At 34.2% G+C, this 21408-nt stretch overlaps 2 protein-coding genes across 2 annotated transcripts in view; both read right to left on the bottom strand.

Moving 5' to 3' along the window:
* Positions 1 to 21408, bottom strand: part of LOC127835190 (G2/mitotic-specific cyclin-B3-like) — a 284803-nt gene that overhangs the window by 232092 nt on the left and 31303 nt on the right. The gene's annotated exons all lie outside the window — the stretch shown is intronic.
* LOC127835192 (trafficking protein particle complex subunit 14-like) lies at positions 153 to 18052 on the bottom strand. Its single transcript, XM_052361511.1, has 13 exons — positions 17675 to 18052; positions 15899 to 16118; positions 15062 to 15148; positions 13929 to 14040; positions 10871 to 11015; positions 10214 to 10293; positions 9856 to 9936; positions 9426 to 9505; positions 8665 to 8743; positions 4660 to 4729; positions 1544 to 1640; positions 758 to 920; positions 153 to 379 (listed from the first exon to the last, which is right to left on the bottom strand). Exons 1-13 carry the CDS (start codon positions 18050 to 18052, stop codon positions 244 to 246), a joined length of 1728 nt encoding a protein of 575 aa, XP_052217471.1. The 3' UTR covers positions 153 to 243.

Genomic DNA, 21408 nt, shown 5'->3' with positions numbered 1-21408 from the left:
CAAGTTATGTATAGTGTTGTAATCAAAATGGCTGCGGTTTAATTTTTTATCCGTAATTTTAATGAAAGATATTGAATATGCGTGCATTGAATCAATCAATTTTTGGCAGAAATTTAACAAATAGCACATAAAAATAAAGATATGAGCGAACATTTCCGATAACTTTTTAATCATCCCTTGTTTTGAGACACTATATTCGTAATTACAATTAAATAAAACTGACCTTTGATCAAACTTATTGACTTAATTATTGTCAACTTTAACAAGGCAAGAGTTCTTAATAAAGTTATCAGCACTCAGTAACAGCTTCTCATATTCCACTGCGCTCAATGACCGGATGTTCTTTTGTAACCAAGGTGACTGCGGATCACGGCGTTTTCTGTAACATCACAGACAAGATTTAAGACATTTCTTATCGAAAGTGCACTAAGTTTAATCTATATATGAAGGATGGCGACCGAGAGGATATAAAAAACATTGAATTAAAGTATGTTTAAAGGTACAGAAACAGCAATTGGTAAACGTTATTCATAATTAAACACTTCTCGCAAATTGAATATCAGAATGCTTTCGCAATTCAGAAAAACAAGCAGCGTTCACGCAAACATTGAAATCTTTTAGCAGCGTACAGAGTTAAACAGAGGTGATGAAAACAATTAAAAATCAAAATTGTTATATGTTCACTATGTTACTATGATTATTAGACAAAAATACGTATCGCAGATTATCTGTTATGCACTCAAGAAAATTAAAATACCCTGAAGTAAACAGTTCATCCGAGATATCTTGTCCGAGGTCAGAAAACGACAGAGATTTATGATGCGGTGATAGTTTTGGCACTAAATCACTAGCAGTCAGTCGGCTGTTGGATTGTATCCCCCCAATATCTTCTAACGTTGAGTGTAGCATTTGTGGATCGTCTAAAATATATAATTATTCAAACTCTTTGCATTTTATTGTATGTGAATTACTCAAACATGAAGACCCGGTTCAGGGCAATCAACCAAAATTGGTATCACAAAATTTGAAATTAGATAACAAGGACGACTTGTAAGGTGAATACAATCCTACCAGATACATTCGAGCCTGATGCGTTTATCTGAAAAAAACAGAACCCTGATACATAATAAACAAGAGTTCAACGGTCGGAGACATGTGCCCCACAAACAAGGCTTTGAACTAGTAACTCCAAATTCAATATGGGTCATCTAATGTCCAAGGCAAATGCACATGTGAAGTATCAAGCCAAACGATCAATTCGTTGATGAGTTATTGATCGGAAACGATTTTCACACTTATTGTTACAGTGACCTTGACCTTTGACCTAGTGACCCCAATTTCAATAGGGGTCATCTACTGTCCGAGGCCAATGCACAAATTAAGAATCAAGCCAATCGGTCTATTCGTTCACTAGTAATTGATCGGAAACGAACTGGTCTACCAACTGACCGACATCCATCAAAACAATTTACCCCCTCTTCTTTGAAGGGGGTCATAATTAACATAATTGCTTAATAAAGCGGCACATAAACAAGTATCATACCGGACTGTGTGGATAGCGGGCTTGTTTGGCTAGTCATGGTGGATGAATCCGACACAGGAATAGAGTAGCGCAGATTCACCTTCATGTGTTTACACACCTACAACAAGCAGAACGAAACCAAAATATATCAGCCGCGTTCTTAGTAAACTGGGAAGAATGCAGTCCACGAAAGTTAATCTGGACAGACACTGTTCGCCTAAAGTGGATTTTTTTTATTAGAAGGGATTCATTGCAACGTTTACAAAAAATCCATAAAAACGATAAATGCCGCCCCTGATTTGCTTGTGCGGACTGCATTAAGCCAAGTTTTAAAAGAACGAGGCTCAAAACCGAATATAAACGTTGAATGAAGTCTTATGCAATAACACACTCATTTAATGGTACTGACAAATAAGATATTGGGGGAGGGGAAGAATAATACTCGCTCACTGCAAGATATCATATGGGAAATACGTTAAAAATAAGATGTGATTCCCTTGAATTGAACGTAACAAAAGTGAAGATAAAACAAGAGTGCCTGAAAGGCCCAAAAGTCGCTCACCTGAGATAAAAAGAAATGACCTGTTTTTGGCCCAGGTTAATGTAAGATAGCTTTGTTCCCAATAGTTTAAGTACACATAGAAACTGATCCCGATTTAAACTGTTCCAAAAAATACTAAGTTCAATAGTAAGTTGAGAATCATCAAAGCTATAAAAAATGGAATCATCTTCATCTCTGATCTTTATTAAACTCTTAGATGTTGGTAAATTTCCCAAATGTCCATTTCTAGAAACTATCTTCAATGTCCAGTATTTTAATTAATTACCAGTGACGCAGATTCTTTAAGCAGTAAAAATTTAGTTTTCGGGATGCTGATAAGCCCTGTGCAGCATGTTTTATACACCCTCAGGCTAGAAGGACATTGGCCAATAGTCAACATCCAATAATATACTTCAATACATCTTTTCTGGGCTAATCTCAATTTTAATTGGCTTTTGCATAGTCTAAGAGGAGTGTTGAGATTTTGATTGACAGATAAAGATCTAAGACAAGGCACTTCAGTCCCTTCCTCTGTGACTCCTCAGCTTAGACAAAGGAAACATGACAATTAACTAAAATTCATGTATAAAAATAAGAGTCAAAATAATACAAAACTACAAATAGCATATTCATGTTCCTCTAACAAAATGCTTCATTTGAGTATAAACATGACATATATTGGTTATCAGATGACAGACTTGTGTCATTAATGAGTTACTGGCAGTTGAGACATTAAACATCATCTAAACACTACTTAGAAAGCTATGAATTACAGTATGTACACAAATAAAGTATATAAACATGTAAATGCAAAATAATGAAACCCTATCGTGCAAAAGATACATGAAAATGATCAGCATTATGTCTCCTTTATAGATGGTCATTAACTACTGCACTAAATATGTACAGGTGAGCCAGTGCATTTTACTGGAGTCAAGGTTGCCATGGAAACAGTTTCATAGCACAGTAGTCTGCTGAGATTATTGATTTTCCCAATCCAATTGATCTTAGAAGATGTTCGATCAATTCACCAAAACACAGTAGGTTAACTTGGCTTATCAGTAAAGATCAAAGATAAGGCTCCACAGTGCATTAGTACATGAACAGTTATTTTATGACATAGAAACAATAGTTTTATTAAATTGCATGCAAACTACTGTCTTTATGTACATCACATTATATGAAGGAAGTCCCAGGTTAAACAAGGGAGTAAACTATTAGAAATTATGTACAGGTTATCTTTCTTTAACATTATTGCTTATCAGAACTAGACTATTCACATGTATTCACTATATACATATAGAGAACACTGCCCCACCCCCTGGCGGCCATGTTTTTCCACCCTTCATGACCATTTTCGATCTTGTCCGAGATATCTATAAAATCTATGTTTAGAACAAAAATTACGGTATGAGGATAAGGCAAAAAATGTGACTTCTAAGAGTGTTCACAAGCTTTTTTTACCATATAAATATAAGGAAAATGACCACCCCCCCCCCCTGGCGGCCATGTTTTTTACAAAACCATTTTCGAACTCAACCGACATATCTAGAAAACACATGTTTTGACCAAATTTCATGAAGATTGGACCAAAAATGTGACTTCAAGAGTGTTCACATGTTTCCACTATATACATAAAGAGACAACTGCCCCGTCCCCTGGTGGCCATGTTTTTTCACCGATCTGGACCATTTTCGAACTCGTCCGAGATATCAATAAAACCAATGTTTTTACCAAGTTTCATGATGATAGGGCAAACATTGTGACTTCTAGAGTGTTCACAAGGTTTCTCTATAGCCATATAAGGAATACTGCCCCGCCCCCTGGCGGCCATGTTTTCAACGGACCGGCACCATTTTGGAACTCAACCAACATATCATTTAGACAAACATTTTGGCAAAGTAACATGAGGATTGGGCATCAAATGTGACTTCTACAGTGTTCACAAGGTTTTTCTTTTTTTGACCTAGTGACCTAGTTTTTGACCCAGCATGACCCAGTTTCGAACTCAGTCGAGGTATCAATGGGACAAATGCTCTGACCAACTTTCATGAAGATAAGACAATAAATGTGGCCTCTAGAGTGTTCACAACTCAAAATGTTGACACCACACGACGGACAAAAGGCGATCATAAAAGCTCACCATGAGCACGTTGTGCTCAGGTGAGCTAAAAATAACACATTCATGTTCATAAGTTCACTCTATTTTAAGAAATCAACAAAGGTAAGCAAACATCTAACGGAACAATATTGGATTCATAAAGACGTCTTTTAAAGTTAAGAAAAAGCCAAATAATTCCTGTCAACGAATTCAACAAAACATATGAGCCGTTTTCTGAGAAGACCAGGTGTATTGCAGTCCTCACAGGCTAATCAAGAATGACACTTTCCGCCTAGAATGATTTTCGTTTAGAATATTTCATAAAAGCGGTAAGTCTCGTCCCTGTGCAGTCCGAACAGGCCAATCTGGGACTATAGTTTGCATTAATCCTGGCTTTCCCAGAGACCACCTCGATCATATCGTTTAAACAATTCAGGCTTTGATTTCTAAATGACTAAATACAATGTTTATCAAATGAAAACATAGCATGCTTACCTCGTATAAGCCTAAGCGTAACGCCCTGAAGTGAACTTTGGCTTTCAAAGTCTCCCCTACCTGACATGCACTTGGAAGAAAACAAAAGGAACATTACAAGTGACACTTATATTTTTATTTTTTTTTGCAACAATATCCAGCCCGATTTGTAAGTTCTGTCAGGATTGTTTACATGCAAGAATACCCCAAACTGTATTAATCCAACTACATTCATTACATCTAAGGATAGTGTACATGCAAGAATACCCCAAACTCTATTAATCCAACTACATTCATTACATCTAAGGATAGTTTACATGCAAGAATAACCCAAACTGTATTAATCCAACTACATTCATTACATCTAAGGATAGTTTACATGCAAGAATACCCCAAACGGTATTAATCCATCTACATTCATTACATCTAATCAATGTATGAAAAAAGGTTAAAAAATCTATAGCTGAGTAATTCTAGTACAAAGCTCACAAACAAGATGGCCATGAGACCCTATGTCGCTCTCCTGAGCCATGTAGAAACTAACCTGTTATGTGTAGATTTGTCATGTTTGTAAAATCACTTTGGTTTGATTCATTGTGTTTATCTCTTTATGACACAGACTTAAATTGAAGACAGTATTAGAAATATATCTATAAACATAGAAAAACAAGTAACCCCTAGAGTGGGGCCAATTTTTACTATAGGGGATTTATTTGAACAGACTTAGTAGAGGAATAAAATGTTGCTCATTTTCAGAAAAACTATATTTTTAATTTATTAAGTTAATAAGTCAATATAAACCATGTGACAATGATTATGTATAGTTTTGACCCAAATGGCATGATTTTCAACTAATTTAGAAAAAGAAAACTATACCATGTTACTCACTAAATATCAAACCCTTACTCTTGCAGTTTCAGAGATTTTTTACGTTCATAATATTTATTACTGTTTAAATCTCTTAAATTCATTTCACCTCTAAGAATGCCAAGTTTTAACCCAAGTGGAATAATTTAAAGAAGCGGTTGACCACTATTTGGAACAAGAGCACCGCATAACGGGTGCCAAAGCTCGGCTGCGAGTGCAGTTTTGAATAAATAAAAGCTTGTCAGAATTTTTTTTAAGAGGTCTGGGTGACCTTGACCTAGTGACCCAAAAATGGGTGTGGCATGTAGAACTCGTCAAAGTGCATCTACATATGAAGTTTCCAAGTTGTATGTGGTAGCTTTTTGATTTTAGAGCCAAATGTCAAGGTTTTAGCACGACGCGGACGGTAGACGCCGGACGACAGACGGCAGACGCCAGATGGCGGACTACGAGCTGGCTATGACAATACTTCGAGTTTTGTCCGAAAACTGCCGAGCTAAAAATTACATCTCAATAACAAACCTCTTAGCCTTGATTCTTTTTACTACTAACATAAAAGGAAAACAAGTAACCCCAAGGTCAGAGCTAATTTCTTGTTTAGCTCCAGTGAACTACATACTAGTATACAATTTGCCGAAAAGAAATAACAACTTTTTAGGAGGGTAACCAAACCTGTAATGTTCCATTAAAAGCGGTCAAAGATTTGTGGATAAGAGGTCGACAAATGAAAAAACGTTTACACACACACACACACACATGCACACACACACTGACGAACAACAGAGAACAAATAATCTTAAAAGCTACTCTTTATACATATGTGCACAGGTGTGATAAAAACCAACAACATATTTTTCTGTGTAAACAACAAACAAGTTTTACTCTGACATAAAATTAGCAGAGAGTAATTACTCTTAAATGCTTAAGAAGAAGTTATGATATTTGCAATCTGCACAGCCTCTCAGTTGTTCTTATCATGGTATAAAGTTTTGTTACATTCCCTACAACCCAAAGAGCATAATATCGAAGATAAACATTACATGTTTTTTATCTCTTTGTGAACACGTATCGGAACTTATGAATGTATGCTACAAACAACAAAAATAAGCAAATGACACATCTCTGTAATAATGAAGAGAGATCTGTCGACTATTTCCACTGTATTATAGGTATTCAACTTTCAAGAAGTCCAGAGTTATGCTCTACACAAGAATGAGACTATACAAAAAAAAATAAGCCAGGGCATTAACTCCTATAAATACATACAACAGAGTTATTGTTCTTGAACTCTGCACTTAATGTCTGTATCCCAATTCATTGCACAAAGGTTTATTTAAAAGCCTTAGGTTCTGAGGAAATTATATTATGCACAAGAATTTCTGTCATTACTTTCCAGGTTATTTACAAATGTAAATAATGTTAATACAAAGGGAACTATGCTCTGCATATGGACATTTGCCAATGGAAAATAACTCTACACAATTCTGAACAGAGAGTTATGGTACATGTCCACTGTGCATCCCATGAAGACTATCAAAACATACATGTATAAGTTTTATGTAAATCCCTTCAGCACATTCGAGTTATGCTCTGCATAGAAGAAAAAAGACTACACCAAAACTAAACAAGGGCTGTTTGTAAAACATGCATGCCCCCCATATGGGCTCTCCGTTGTAGAGACAGCCATTGTGTAAATATGTTTTTTTTCACTGTGACCTTGACCTTTGACCTAGTGACCTGAAAAGCAATAGGGGTCAGTGATGCCAGTCATGATCAATGTACCTATGAAGTTTCATGATCCTAGCCATAAGCGTTCTTGAGTTATCATACGGAAACCATTTTACTATTTCGGGTCACCGTGACCTTGACCTTTAACCTAGTGACCTGAAAATCAATAGGGGTCATCTGCAAGTCATGATCAATGTACCTATGAAGTTTCATGATCCTAGGCATAAGCGTTCTTGAGTTATCATCCGGAAACCATTTAACTATTTCTGGTCACCGTGACCTTGACCTTTGACCTAGTGACCTGAAAATCAATAGGGGTCATCTGCCAGCCATTATCAATCTACCTACGAAGTTTCATGATCCTAGGCCTAAGCGTTCTTGAGTTATCATCCGGAAACCATTTTACTATTTCGGGTCACTGTGACCTTGACCTTTGACCTAGTGACCTGAAAATCAATAGGGGTCATCTGCGAGTCATGATCAATCTACCTATCAAGTTTCATGATCCTAGGCCTAAGCGTTCTTGAGTTATCATCTGGAAACCATTTTACTATTTCGGGTCACTGTGACCTTGACCTTTGACATAGTGACCTGAAAATCAATAGGGGTCATCTGCAAGTCATGATCAATCTACCTATCAAGTTTCATGATCCTAGGCCTAAGCGTTCTTGAGTTATCATCCGGAAACCATTTGACTATTTCTGGTCACCGTGACCTTGACCTTTGACCTAGTGACCTCAAAAACAATAGGGGTCATCTGCGAGTCATGATCAATGTACCTATGAAATTTCATGATCCAAGGCCGAAGTGTTCTTGAGTTATCATCCGGAAACCACCTGGTGGACGGACCGACAGACTGACCGACACGTGCAAAGCAATATACCCCCTCTTCTTCGAAGGGGGGCATAACAAAAGGCAATAACTCCAAACATACTGATATTAGAGTTTTTATCTTGTACACTTCCTCTCAATATCATCTACCAATGTCTAAAATTGTATTGCAAGAAAATTGACCTACAGCAATAACTCTAAAATGGAAAATTTGGAACACAGGTGTTTCATAAGAATCAAACTCTGTAGAGGACAACTGTACAACAGTAGATACTTAATATTAAACCTCCTCTTGTGGTTTCAGGCAAGAATATTAGTTCCACTATTATATCCTATTTTAAGCTCCAGTGAACTACTTATGTGGCAGACCAGAATGAATTAAACATTTGTGAACATTTGTGAAAGTGATTAACCCAAGAATTGAATTTAAATCTGCATAAAGTTTGGAGTAGGGAAAAGTTTTGACTGCGGACATGACGTTTCGACCGATGCAGGTCAAACATCCACTACACTTCAAGCTCAGATGAGCTGTCGATAAACACAGTATCTGACAACATAAGGAAATGACAACACCGCACAACAGAAAAGTACTGGTTTTACCCCAGCAGGACTGACGGTTCTTCACACACAAGACCATCTGCAGTGTGTGTGGTCATCATGTGGCCATTATCCTGTTCGTCTTTGTGCATGAATATTACACACCAGAAGTTAAAAAACGATTTCTTATATGTCATTTTTCTATTAAACACAGATGACGAGAAAAAATATCTGGGTTTTTGTTTGGGGAGGGGGGGGGAGGGGAACATATGAAATTGTGTGGGGCATAAACATGTATATAGACATTTCATATATGTAATAATTGCTTGAACTTAACATTACAAACTCTGATACTTTCTTAATGCATATAGTGTGTATTGCATGATACATGTAGACTTGATACCTACAGCTCATTGTTAGTATAAATAAGCTGCGCTGTGGGAAAACTGGGCTAAATGCATGAGCGTAAAGTGATCCCAAACATTAGCATGTGCAGTCTGCTCAGACCGATCAGTGACGGCACTTTCAGACTTTGTGGATTTTTTCATTTAAGGAAAATCTCTTCTTAGCAAAAATTCAGTCTCAGAAGAAAGTGTTGTCCCTGATTACCCTGTGCAAAATGCAAAGGCTAATCTGAGACGACATTTTACACACATGCCTTTAGCCCAGTTTTCCCAGAACAAGGCTCGATTAGTCACAAAAAGTAAACATTTTATGTTTATATGTTGCACATTAACTATTCAAGCATATGTGTGATATGTTGGGTAATGTATTTAATTTCATTACATGCTTTGATATATAAAACAACAACATAGAATTCCTACCTGCAGATGGGGGTTGCCATGACAACCGAATTGACAGAAACTCATGAAGGTTATTCTGTATAGTATATGTTATGCAGACCCTGAAATATATTCTGAATGGTAAATGAAACACTCATGTGGAAAAAAATGACATCCTGGAAATTATTCTTTGTTTAAATTCATTTTATAATTGGTCATCTTAAAAATCCTAGCAATGTGTGTATCTGGTACATCAGTTTTGTTTCTCCCTTCATAAGACAATTTCAAAAGAAAAATATTTTGGCTTAACGTGTTTTAAAACTTCAACCTTTATGTATGTGCCTAGACTGGATTTCTAAAAAGATAATGCCATGTTTGTTTATTCATATACTTGTATGTTTGTATTTAATGGAAAGGAACATTTTCTTTATATTTTTTTTATTTGTACATGTTACAATTGTATTATACTTGCCTTTCACCTTTCTTAAGCGAAGATTTGTTGCAATATGCTGACATTATAAACAATCCTTTCTTCAGCTTTAAGTTAGGCAACCTAAAATTATAAATGAACCATCATAGTTTTTTTGTTGCAGATTCATCAACTGAAATATAGTCTTTAACATAATTCCAATAAAGTGCAGTGTATTGCATTACAGATATTGTCATACTATTAACTTAATACATAAAATGTTTGTGAAAGTCAGAGTTTATTTACAGGTCCCCTCAGCATCTTTGCCACTGCCTTATTTACAGACCTATTATCAGATACATAGGAAGATTGAATACATTAAAGGAGAATACAATATATTAAAGCAGAACTAAAAATGAACCTGTATGTTGTAGCAATGGTAAACTGTTTCATGGAATTCTTATCAATGGCCCATGTCAACTGTGCTTCCCATGACAGCTCCTGCAACATCAAACATAAGAGTTAACACTGTAACATTCGATATGCACTTAAACACGCACTTTTATACGTTACACTGTTACGAAGTCTTCATTACCAACTCTAACATACTGTTAATCACAGCAAACAGCATAAAACCTGAACAGACTCCGAGTTACTCGGAGGCTGTTCTGGTTTTATTCTGGTGCATGTAGCCGTTTTCAATTTGCGTATGAGTGGAAATAAGTTAAACGGAAAGGTTTGAAGAGTGGCAATAGCAGTTCATTCAAATTTTATTAAACAAAATATATAAACAAATGTTTTTGCAAACCAAAATATGTCCCTTTAAATGATAACTTCCCCAGTCATTTGACAATACCTGCAACATGCACAGGACCCATTTTCTACAAATGGATTATTCATACCATGCATTTCAAACATTTCACCATGCAAATTAATTAACTTTAGATGATGATTCTTATTTTTTCAATAATTGTTAAAGTGATTTTTAACTTTCATTGTATTACAGCTAAATAGACAGCAACCAAGAAAATTGCAGAGCAACATTACTTCACATATTCAAACACTAAATACAACTTACATCTTTTAGACAGCTATTATGAAGTGCATTCACATTAATATTGGCAGCAAGTGAAACTTTTTCCCCAGGTAGTAGACGTTCAGGTAAAATAGTCCCCTGGTCATTCATCAGTGTCGCAATATTGTCACTATGAAGCAAGCATGGTCTGGATAAAATAGAAAAAAAATCCTTCAAATTTCTTCAGATAGCAGCAAAGAGGAAATATACTACAAAACAAACTACCGGTTTTACGTGATGTTTGAATAAGACATCAACCTAGGAATTAACTGTGTTTTATTCAACAATCCATTATACTGTAGTCAAATAGACACCTGCATATAATATAAAATGCATTATACAAATTGATTTTACTTCAAAACTGGATTTTTAATTCCATTTTTTTTAATCCTCAAAAAATTAAACTGTAATCATATATGCATCAACACAGTAAAATAAATACAGTTAAACTGATAAAGAATACAACCACTGTTCATGTAAAAGTCATGGAAAAGTAGTTAGTTTAATAAAAGTGTAAACAGATTATTACAAAAATTCACATAGAACACAAAATGAACAGTTTTGTTTGAGAAAGTCCGCTAAATGATGTCAATGCCAAGTTTGATGTCATATTCCAAATTCACTAAATACAGTGTTTCCATAACAACAATAGAAAATATAGCTCGATTTCACAGAATAGAAATAATTTATACTATATCAAGCTTATGGCAGATGTGGTTGTATTGATTGGAAAATATCTGTGTGTTTTTTTTATAAATATGATACAAATAATTCTTAGCTATGTTTTGCTTGTTTTATTAGCATGGAAAAAACATATATATTTTATAAAATTAAGTTCATTGCAGTAATCTAGTCTGAAACTTGAATAAAAGTTTGTAGAGGAAAAATGAGCTTATGACAGTCCCTCATTGCTGATTATAGTTCTGGCCATGTTCCTATTTCACAAAGTCTTATGACAGTCCCTCATTGCTGATTATAGTTCTGGCCATGTTCCTATTTCACAAAGTCTTATGACAGTCCCTCATTGCTGATTATAGTTCAGGCCATGTTCCTATTTCACAAAGTCTTATGACAGTCCCTCATTGCTGATTATAGTTCTGGCCATGTTCCTATTTCACAAAGTTTAATGTTACTGTGTGGTCTGCAAGGTGGACTCGAGTCCAATTAACATGTATTAAAACAAGGAAACAAGGGGAAAATGTGGAAAATGCATGTAAGTGAGTATATACAATCTAATCACTTTTTTAAAGCAATACAAACCTGATAAATACCAAACTATAAAAAAAATCAGAAGAAGGAGCAACAGCAAATAAAGGAAAGTATAGTTTTATCAAATTGAAAATTATTTGCTTCAGTATAGCCAAAAACTACTTCATGTATACTAGAAATGAGCAGTGCTGGGTAAACTATTTTACCCTGTGGAAATTCGTTCATACAAGACATAGACACAATTTGGGTTCTATAACACACATGTGTAAATGAGACTGAACGTATTTGTTATAAATGCCATTGAAGTAAACAATATTTGATTGATGGTGCCATATAAATAGTGTTAATTAATTTATTAAACATTCCTTGATCATATCCATATGTTAGTTTAAAAATAAGATTGCTAGAATAAAATGTTGACATTGAAATCATATATTCTCACTTTAAAGCCGGATGTGTATGTTGCCTAAGAGGGTAAATGTCTAAGTTAGATAATAAAAAAACCATATGAAATCTCTAAATTAAGTTTGTAAAACAGTAAAATATATGGAGTTTTGAAAGACTTAATATGTATTTGCTTTTTTGGTCTGAAAATAGCAGAGATCACATAAAATTACTTACATAATATATATCTTTATTTTTGACACTGTGCAACACATGAAGTTTTATCCACTTAACGTTTTATCAATTTTTTGTGAAAAAAGCAAGATGGACGATGAATGTTCTTTGAATAGTCAAACAATTGTAAATATGTGAAATAGATCATTCAATTTAGATTTAAAGCATTTAAAACAACAACATCAGTTCAATTGTTAGAAATAATGAAGTGAGTGAAAGTACAGATATTGTAGGAATTGTGGAATTACCCTAATGACTCTAAAACCTAATTAAGATAATAGCAGTATTAACACATAAATGGCATTCAAACAAAAAATAATTAAGGGCACCTAGTCAAATCCAAGATCGCCCAAAATAAATTGCAAGGTGACTCCTGGGTAATTAAAGAAAAACAAAACCTTATCTAGAAGCGGGGGAAAGTTAATCTAATATTAACAAGGAATACCGTAATTTTTAGCCTAAAGAACCCCAAATAAAAATGTGTGTGATATTGTTTGATAAAAAATGGCTTTAAAGGGACCGTCAACCAGATTTACGAAAATATAAAAGTTCTAAAATACCGTATTTTTTACAATTATTAGTTTATATTGATTAAAATATCACGACTGGTACGGTATATTACATTACTTGAAAAAAGTTTATATTTTCAGTATATTCTGTAACAAAATTTCGCGATGTGAAATCGAAAGTACAGCGTGAAAATAGGTGACATAACGATATACACACCATAAATAACGCAAGTAGATTGATCATTTCATATATAAAATATACACAATTCACTAAGCATGCACAATTTGCATTCCTGGTTTTACTACGTGACAATGATGATCAATCTACTTGTGTTATTTATTGTTAACTGGTAGTTACCTTGTACACATACCCAGTAAAATTGTAACCGAATATACTGAAAATATGAAAACTTAACAACTTTTTTTAGGTAATGTAATTTTTCCAGTTTTAGGTATGGCTACCATCTTGTGCAGCAAGACGGATCCATGTGCACAGTGTTGGAAGAGGACCTTTTGAAGGAACATTTGAGTACATTTTTATGTCACAATTTATTTTAGCTCAATATAGATCTTTTTGTTTAAAAAATGGCTAAAAGTAAACAGACCTTGTAGATTTGAGACTTTCATAAAGAGTTTAATACACCTGATGATTTTTTAAATGACATTGAAAAAACGTTGCAATAAACAAGACACTACACGTTTACTCAACTTCAAACTCGTCATACCGCTCATTTGTTTTTTCCTTCTTGCAAGGTAGGGATGTCCCCGATTTAGGACAGATTGCAGGCTTGAAGAAACATTCCTTGATGACAGCTGGCTTCTGAGAGAGATTAGACACTGAAATCAGCATGTATACATGATATACAAACCAGTCAATATCTCTTACACAAGAAACAAGAGGGCCATGATAGCCATTAAGGGCTTAAGAGTGGTTAATAATTTTTTTCAGAGATTTAACAAGGTGACCTAGTTTTTTGGAAGCAGTTGACACAGATTCAATCTGGCATGAGTAATTGTCAAGATAAAAATTCTGATTAAGTATCATCAAGCTTGAGACATAAATGTTGCGCTTAAATTGGTAAGATTTTTAATGAAAGATTTTACCAGGTGACCAGTTTTTATTTGTGCCTTACAAGTTCAAACTTGGCCTAAGTAAGATCAGGATAAACATTATAACCAAGTTTCATCAAGATTAAATGAGTGTGGCTTCTAGAGTGGTAACAGAATTTCTAATATTTGACCTGGTTTTCCTATGATTTGACCTTGTGACCTAGTTTTTGAAGCATGTGACCCAGATTTGAACACAGCCTAGATATTGTCAAGATATCACCAAAAAAATCATTCTGACAAAGTTTTATCAAAACTGAGTCATACATATGGACCTCTCAAGGGTGCTTACAATATTATTTAAGATTCAACAAGTTAACCCAGTTTTTGGACACCTTTTAACCCATATTCCATCTCGGCCTAGATATTGTCAAGCTTAATATTTTCACAAAGTTTCAACAGGATTTGATGAAAAAATGTGGCCTCTTGAGTGGAAATGAGCTTAATGTTGACAACAGACAACATACAACGGACATAAGGTGACCACAAAAGTTCACTATTAACACTTCATGCTCAAGTCAGATAAAAATAATAAGAGAAATGTTTCAAGAGTCAATGGATGCATAATATTTAGATCTTAGTTTCTTAAGTTGACATAGCATGCTTCAATTTATTGGTAAAACAACAGTGTCATAATATTAAATGCCTGATAAAATGAAAACTAGGAATTATTACTAAACATTTGTGGTGTAAGAAACTTAAGCCGCATATATAAATAGTGTATGTTTTAGGCTAATGTACTAGAACCTACCTTCCAAAAATACAGTTTTCTGGCTACCAACACTGATTTGCTGAAACATCATGAATGGGGGATGAATCACCTTGAATTTCCTTGAAACTGAAATACAATTTAATTTTAAAGAAAAAAATCAGAAATTTAATTTCATATTAACTATCATTTGTTCTTTAAACATTTGAGGTGTACAATTTACAAGTAGTGACTAGTCAATTAGTTGGACATATAATAAGATGCGATATTCAGTGGTAGCATGTACAATTTACAATTCATCACATCATATTCTATGGACCACAAGTTAATAAGTGTTGTATTGCATGATTATATGCAGATATTCTTACAGTTGTTTTAGTGATGTAGCTTTTTCAGATGTAAGCAAGTAAACAAATGTAAATACAGCTATCTGATTCGGAAAAGATGAACAACTTCTAAGCAACGTGTTTAAAATTGCTATTTCACACATAACGAATTTATCAGACATCAATTCTAATTGAAGTAGGTATAAAACTACTTCATAAAGGTGTTGTTAAAACCATTACATGTAGGCATTGACGCAGTCATTAGATAGTTGCATACCAGATTTCATGTCCACAAGTTAGTATTTACCTGGTACTTTATCGGTAAGCAGACAGTCTTTTAAATTAATATTTGTGAAAACTTATTTTTGACAACTCTCCCCTGATTTTTAATGCAATGATCTATTGCATCTGAATACATAGTATAAATTGGCCAAATTTTTGTCCAAAATTTGACACACAAAAAACCCTCGCTTCTTCAATTTATCATACAAATAATTACTACAAAGCTCTATAATACATTACTCCATCAGATAGAACAGTTTCACAGTAATACCTAATTTTCCACCTTCTGCTTTGTCATTTGTGACTTCTTGCAGATTATCAAAGGTGTCTAACTTTGCTGGACTGCTAAGCCATCTTGGAGTGTGTTTACAGGCTGGCTGAATGAGGATGACAAGACTGGCCAGGCTGGTTTCAAATGGTAACTCTGGTATAGTCACCCATACTGGTTTATGGTAGAATTTCTTGTCACATGAAAATGTTGGTTCCAGTGACTAAAATAATAATAAAATAACAGTCACGTATATTAGTCTAAATTACTGTACTCAGATGGGACATTTCACGATGACTTTAGTTCCCTTCAAATACATTTGCTGAAAGGGGGAGCCCAAGAGAAATTGGCAATAGACAACACGGTTTTTACTGCACAAACAAAAGCCAAAACACTAGGTATATTTAAAAAAAAACACTTTTAAATCACCATGTTATTCTGCTTGGAATTCACAAAAACACACAATAATGCTCCACATGACAATTATTTGACAATCAAAGATGTACGTCATGTAATGGGTTTCCCCCTTGTAATCCGATATTTTTGTGGTCTTACATGTGTAGATGGCAAGGGCAATCAGGTGGGTTAATATACATCAAACATTTAAGTGGCATTGTTCTTACAAAATTTTAAATTGTTTAAGTTTTACTTTATTTATTCAATTGTTTTAAAGTACTGGTAAGGCTTTAAAGCTTAAAACATCTTTTAACATCTAGCACCAATTTAGAGGCTCTGATTGAATTAGTTAAATGTAAATTTCTTTATGGATCAATTTGTAATAGTTGAATTATTTTCAATTCAGTTTACATGATTTCATCCTTTTTTTCAAATTATTATTATTATACCAGATTTATATAGCGCCCTTTTCATGCAAGAGTTCACATTCAAAGGCGCTTAAATATAGCTTTAAAAAGTACTTTAAGAGATTATATATTTTGTAGTTAAAACGCGTAATAAAACCCAAATTCTACACGCTATGACTATAGTCTGTGTCAAACAAAATGGGTCTTATGCAAATAATGCAATATTCCGCCATTGTATCTCACGAACAATACGCTACCCGGTTTCTATGGCATTACAGAGCTCAAGTAGGGGATTGAACCCACAACCAACAAAGTGGTAGTCAGATGCTCTAACCACGTCGCTAAAGAGCTAGCCTAACAGCATAGCTGTTGGAAGTGACCTTAAATCACTACACTCCTATCCCTCTTAATGTTTCAAGGCCCCAGACGCTTAGCTACAAGTGTTGACCGCTACACAAGCGGCTCCCAGAAACCATTAGACAAAGCTCAGATCCATTTAGATCTACTTATTCACAGTTCCTGTTTGCCTTGTCACCATTATTGTGAAAATACGGAGCTCAACCGGGGGATTGAACCCAAGACCTCCAGAGTGGTAGTCAAACACTCTAACCACGTCTCTCAATAGCTAGCCCATAGCAAGGCTGTTAGAAGTGACCTTAAATCACTACAACTCAATGCTTTTATAATAGACAAACACAGTGCAATTTAAGATATTCAAACGAATTATCCGAACTTTATTTATAATGGCATGTTAAGCAATGTGCCATCTTACTGGCAAATTTGTTTGTATTGACTTGTGAAATTTGTATGAGAAAAAATAGGTATAGAGATTACTGAGCTTAATATGCAAAGAACGCAATTGCGTGTTAGGGATATTTAGCACACTGAAAAGTTATTGTGCCAAGCTAGATGAAAATAAATTTAGAATTTAGAATGATATAAATTTTATTTTTGATAACCGTATCAGTATCGATACCTGTTCGTTTTGCTGTTCAGACTCTTCATGTTGACTTGCGGTTACATGACACGTCAGACAATCTGTCGATGAATGCAGTGCAATACTGGGAAGCTTTTTCAAAGGAACAACCTTGTATCTAACATCAACACCATGGTTCAGTTGACGTTTTATTGAAGTGTTAATATTTTCCAACAGAGGGCTACGTCCTGGAGGGTGAACACTCTTCAGCCTGTTAACAGTTTCATTGGAAAGTTTTAATTTCAAAAGCAGTGTGACGTGCTGTCCAATGAAATAGTGTTCAATCTCATTAGTTTTCGATTCAATAAACTTAGTTTCCGAAGTGTACCGTCCAAAGATAACCTCTGAGCTGTCAAAATTGACAATCTCTCCCGCCATATTATTAGCGCTGTAATTTACTGAATTTGTGACATTCGCAAATCATGGTTACAATGCACTAACTGCAATGTTGAAATAACAGCTTTGATCAATACAACAATTAGTTTATCCAAAGAATAAATACATTCTAGGTCTTTGGTTTATCTGAAGAGGTATGTAATTCTGTGGTGAATCTTACTTATTCAGCAGACGTTGTGTAAAACTTTGGATGCTTCAAAGGCGAATTATTCAGTAAAATAGTTTTAAATAGATCTGTTTAGCCTCTCAAGACATTTCAGCACTGGTTCGATAAGGACTGCAAATGAAAGAATTTGTCCGGTAAAAACAAATTTAGACGGAAGAGGTCAGACGATAATTTTCAAGCGAAGGTACTTAATTGTATAAAATAAAAGAAAGTAAATTAGAGTAAGTTTGAATTAGTAAATAATCATATTGTTAAGAAACTAAAGAGTTGGAAAAATAGTGAACCAAAATCGAAATGGAATCTTTTGAATAAATACTTTAGTGAGAAATCTATGATTGTAAACAACATTTCAACGGAAGTATTTTATAATGTTTTTTTTTTTATCAAATTAATGTTAATATTGCAAATAGTTGTAGTTTAAATGGCAATACCTATAATGACTACACTGATCTGTAAATAAACATGTTTATTTATGGATTTATATATATAAGAATGATAAATCGTCCTATATAACTATCTAAATATGTGTTGATGGTAACGCTAATGCGTAAATTATTTTATATAATTTAAGAGTATGTTTTTTTTCTGGCGATAAGAATAAATGAATTAATTTGCTTTGCACAAGCTGTGTATAGTAATACATGTGATATAAATTATTCAGATTATTATAGATGTATTACTTTTTGAGTTGTTTTGTTAAACGAACAAATATCTCAAACCGTCGGCAGAATCACCAAGAGTTTGTATAATGTTTTATTCTCTTAAACATCAAATACTTAAGTTACCCGCTAAATCCACCCACAGGTGGTTAGCGTGTGGCTATGATATTAATTAGTGAAAACATCATTTTGAATGATTAATATTCAAATTATAACAAAATATCAACTTTTCTGAAAAATAAATTTTTCACTATCAAATTTATATATAATATTCTATCAAATTTATATATAATATTTGATAGTGATTTTTTTTCCAAAGTTGATTTTTTGTTATAATTTGATTATTTACCATTCAAAATGATGTTTTCACTAATTTATATTATAGCCGCACGTACGCTAACCACCTGTGAATCCACCAATGCAGCATTGAAAAACTGCTTGTAATGGATACCTCTTTGTCAAACCGTGCGCGAACCAGTGGATTCATTTGACGCAATCAAAATAATGGAAATCCTGTCTGTAAAACACTGAAAACATGGCGTTTAGGTTAGACCTCCTACATGTCTAAACATTTTTTTAATGTAAACATTTTGAACACGTTTGATATAGGTACATGTGTTATATACACCGGTAAACACTTTTCATAACGCATTATAAATTCTAAACAGATTCTTCACTTTAGATATTCAACTTCTATATATGTATGATGTAAACTACAACCGTTTTTTACGGAATCCGGATAGTGCCATCTATAATCTCGCACTTCTTTCATCTAGGGTGACACTAGACACACGAAGCGATACTTGATATTTTTCTTGACAGTCGCGGCGACGCACGATATTTTTCTTGACAGTCGCGGCGACGCACGATATATTTAACACGATATATCGCCCTTGTGTAGGTAGCCCAAAAGGCGATATATCGTGTTAAATATATCGATGATTACACATGTACTGAAAAGAAATCTTCTGGTTTCATATTGATGTCTTACTTGAAGTTAAGCGTTTTCTATAAATTTGCAATCCTATTGGAAGTGATACAGATTATAATGATATATTATCTTAAAGTTAATATAAATTTTACTCCATTGTTCAAATTTCTGAATAGTTTTAAACATATATCCTTGTCAATATATATCAAAATCATTATGAAAATAAATTAATCTGTACTCGGTTTACTATTGCTAGAAAAATCTTTTATAAGTGTGTCGATGTCAGCAATATTAATAATAAATTGTTAAAAATTACACGATATATTTAACACGATATATCGCCTTTTTGGCTACCTTCACAAGGGCGATATATCGTGTTAAACATATCGTGCGTCGCCGCGACTGTCAAGAAAAATATCTTGTTATATTACATGCCAATTACGCGGTTGCGCTACGGAATATTCGTGCGAGCCATATTGTTACTTTATTTAATATTATATTTTTCTGGTGTAAGAACCAACCTAGAATGATGAAATCGAAATAAAAATATAATTATTTCCACGTGCAAACGTATTTGATTGTCACGGATGAATGATTTTATCGCAAGCTTGCAGATTGTAGTCAACTGATCACACGTACAATTTTAATAAAAATCTTTCACCTAAGTTTTAAAAGTGTTGTGTTAGAAAAGTCTCCAAGTGTATATGCATTATACAAACTTTCACACCTGTCAAATGTGTTTATCTCGTAAACGCAAACTCGTTTTAAATATGCATACTACCGTTAATAGGTAGAAACGGTGAAACGTGAATATGCATTGGTACCACCTTCTTGACTTTGGCTCCACCTCCTATGAAAATAATGCGTAAACATCTAGATCGACCATAAGCCAATGTTTGCATCAATATTACAATAATGAAAGCAACTGTTTGATGTAATTACATATTTTGTGCAAATTTGCTCTTTTCATAAGGAAAATCATCGATTCTCGTGTTTCAACGTCCACCATGTCAAAACATCAGGTAACCACGTTATAAAAATGGGTTGTGAATATGTTCCTGTACATTTGTGGGTGAATTAATATTTGCTGAATTGCACTTGATTTCACGGTTTTTAAATTGGACTACCGGGGTATATGAGTTGATGAAATATTTATAATTAACCCTCTAGATTTATCCATCGTTTTTCAACTGCCGGTCATTCACGTCACCTATGAAGCTTATAAATACATCTACAAGATGTGTTTGTGAAACACTATGTCCCCCCATATATTTGACCTTTCACCACTCAAAATTTGCAGCTCTATGCAATACACATGCATGCCGAATATCAAGTTACTATCTTCAATATTGTAAAAGTTATGGCAAATGTTGAAGTTTGACGCTAACAAACCAACCAACAGACAGACAGGGCAAAAACAATGTGTCCCCCAGTATAGACTGGGGTAGATAAAAATAGGGCGCAAGAGATAAACAAAATTACAGAATTGGACTTCTGCCTCGTTTCAATACTGTCAAAGCCATGTTTAACACACCCATGAAAATAAATTAGTGTTTGTCTATATTACTTACCTTTATTTGTT

The sequence above is a fragment of the Dreissena polymorpha genome, chromosome 6, assembly GCF_020536995.1.
Source record: "Dreissena polymorpha isolate Duluth1 chromosome 6, UMN_Dpol_1.0, whole genome shotgun sequence".
NCBI classification, from domain to species: domain Eukaryota; kingdom Metazoa; phylum Mollusca; class Bivalvia; order Myida; family Dreissenidae; genus Dreissena; species Dreissena polymorpha.
The sequence above is the reverse complement of the archived record's forward strand: the minus strand, read 5'-3'. Positions and strand labels throughout refer to the sequence as shown.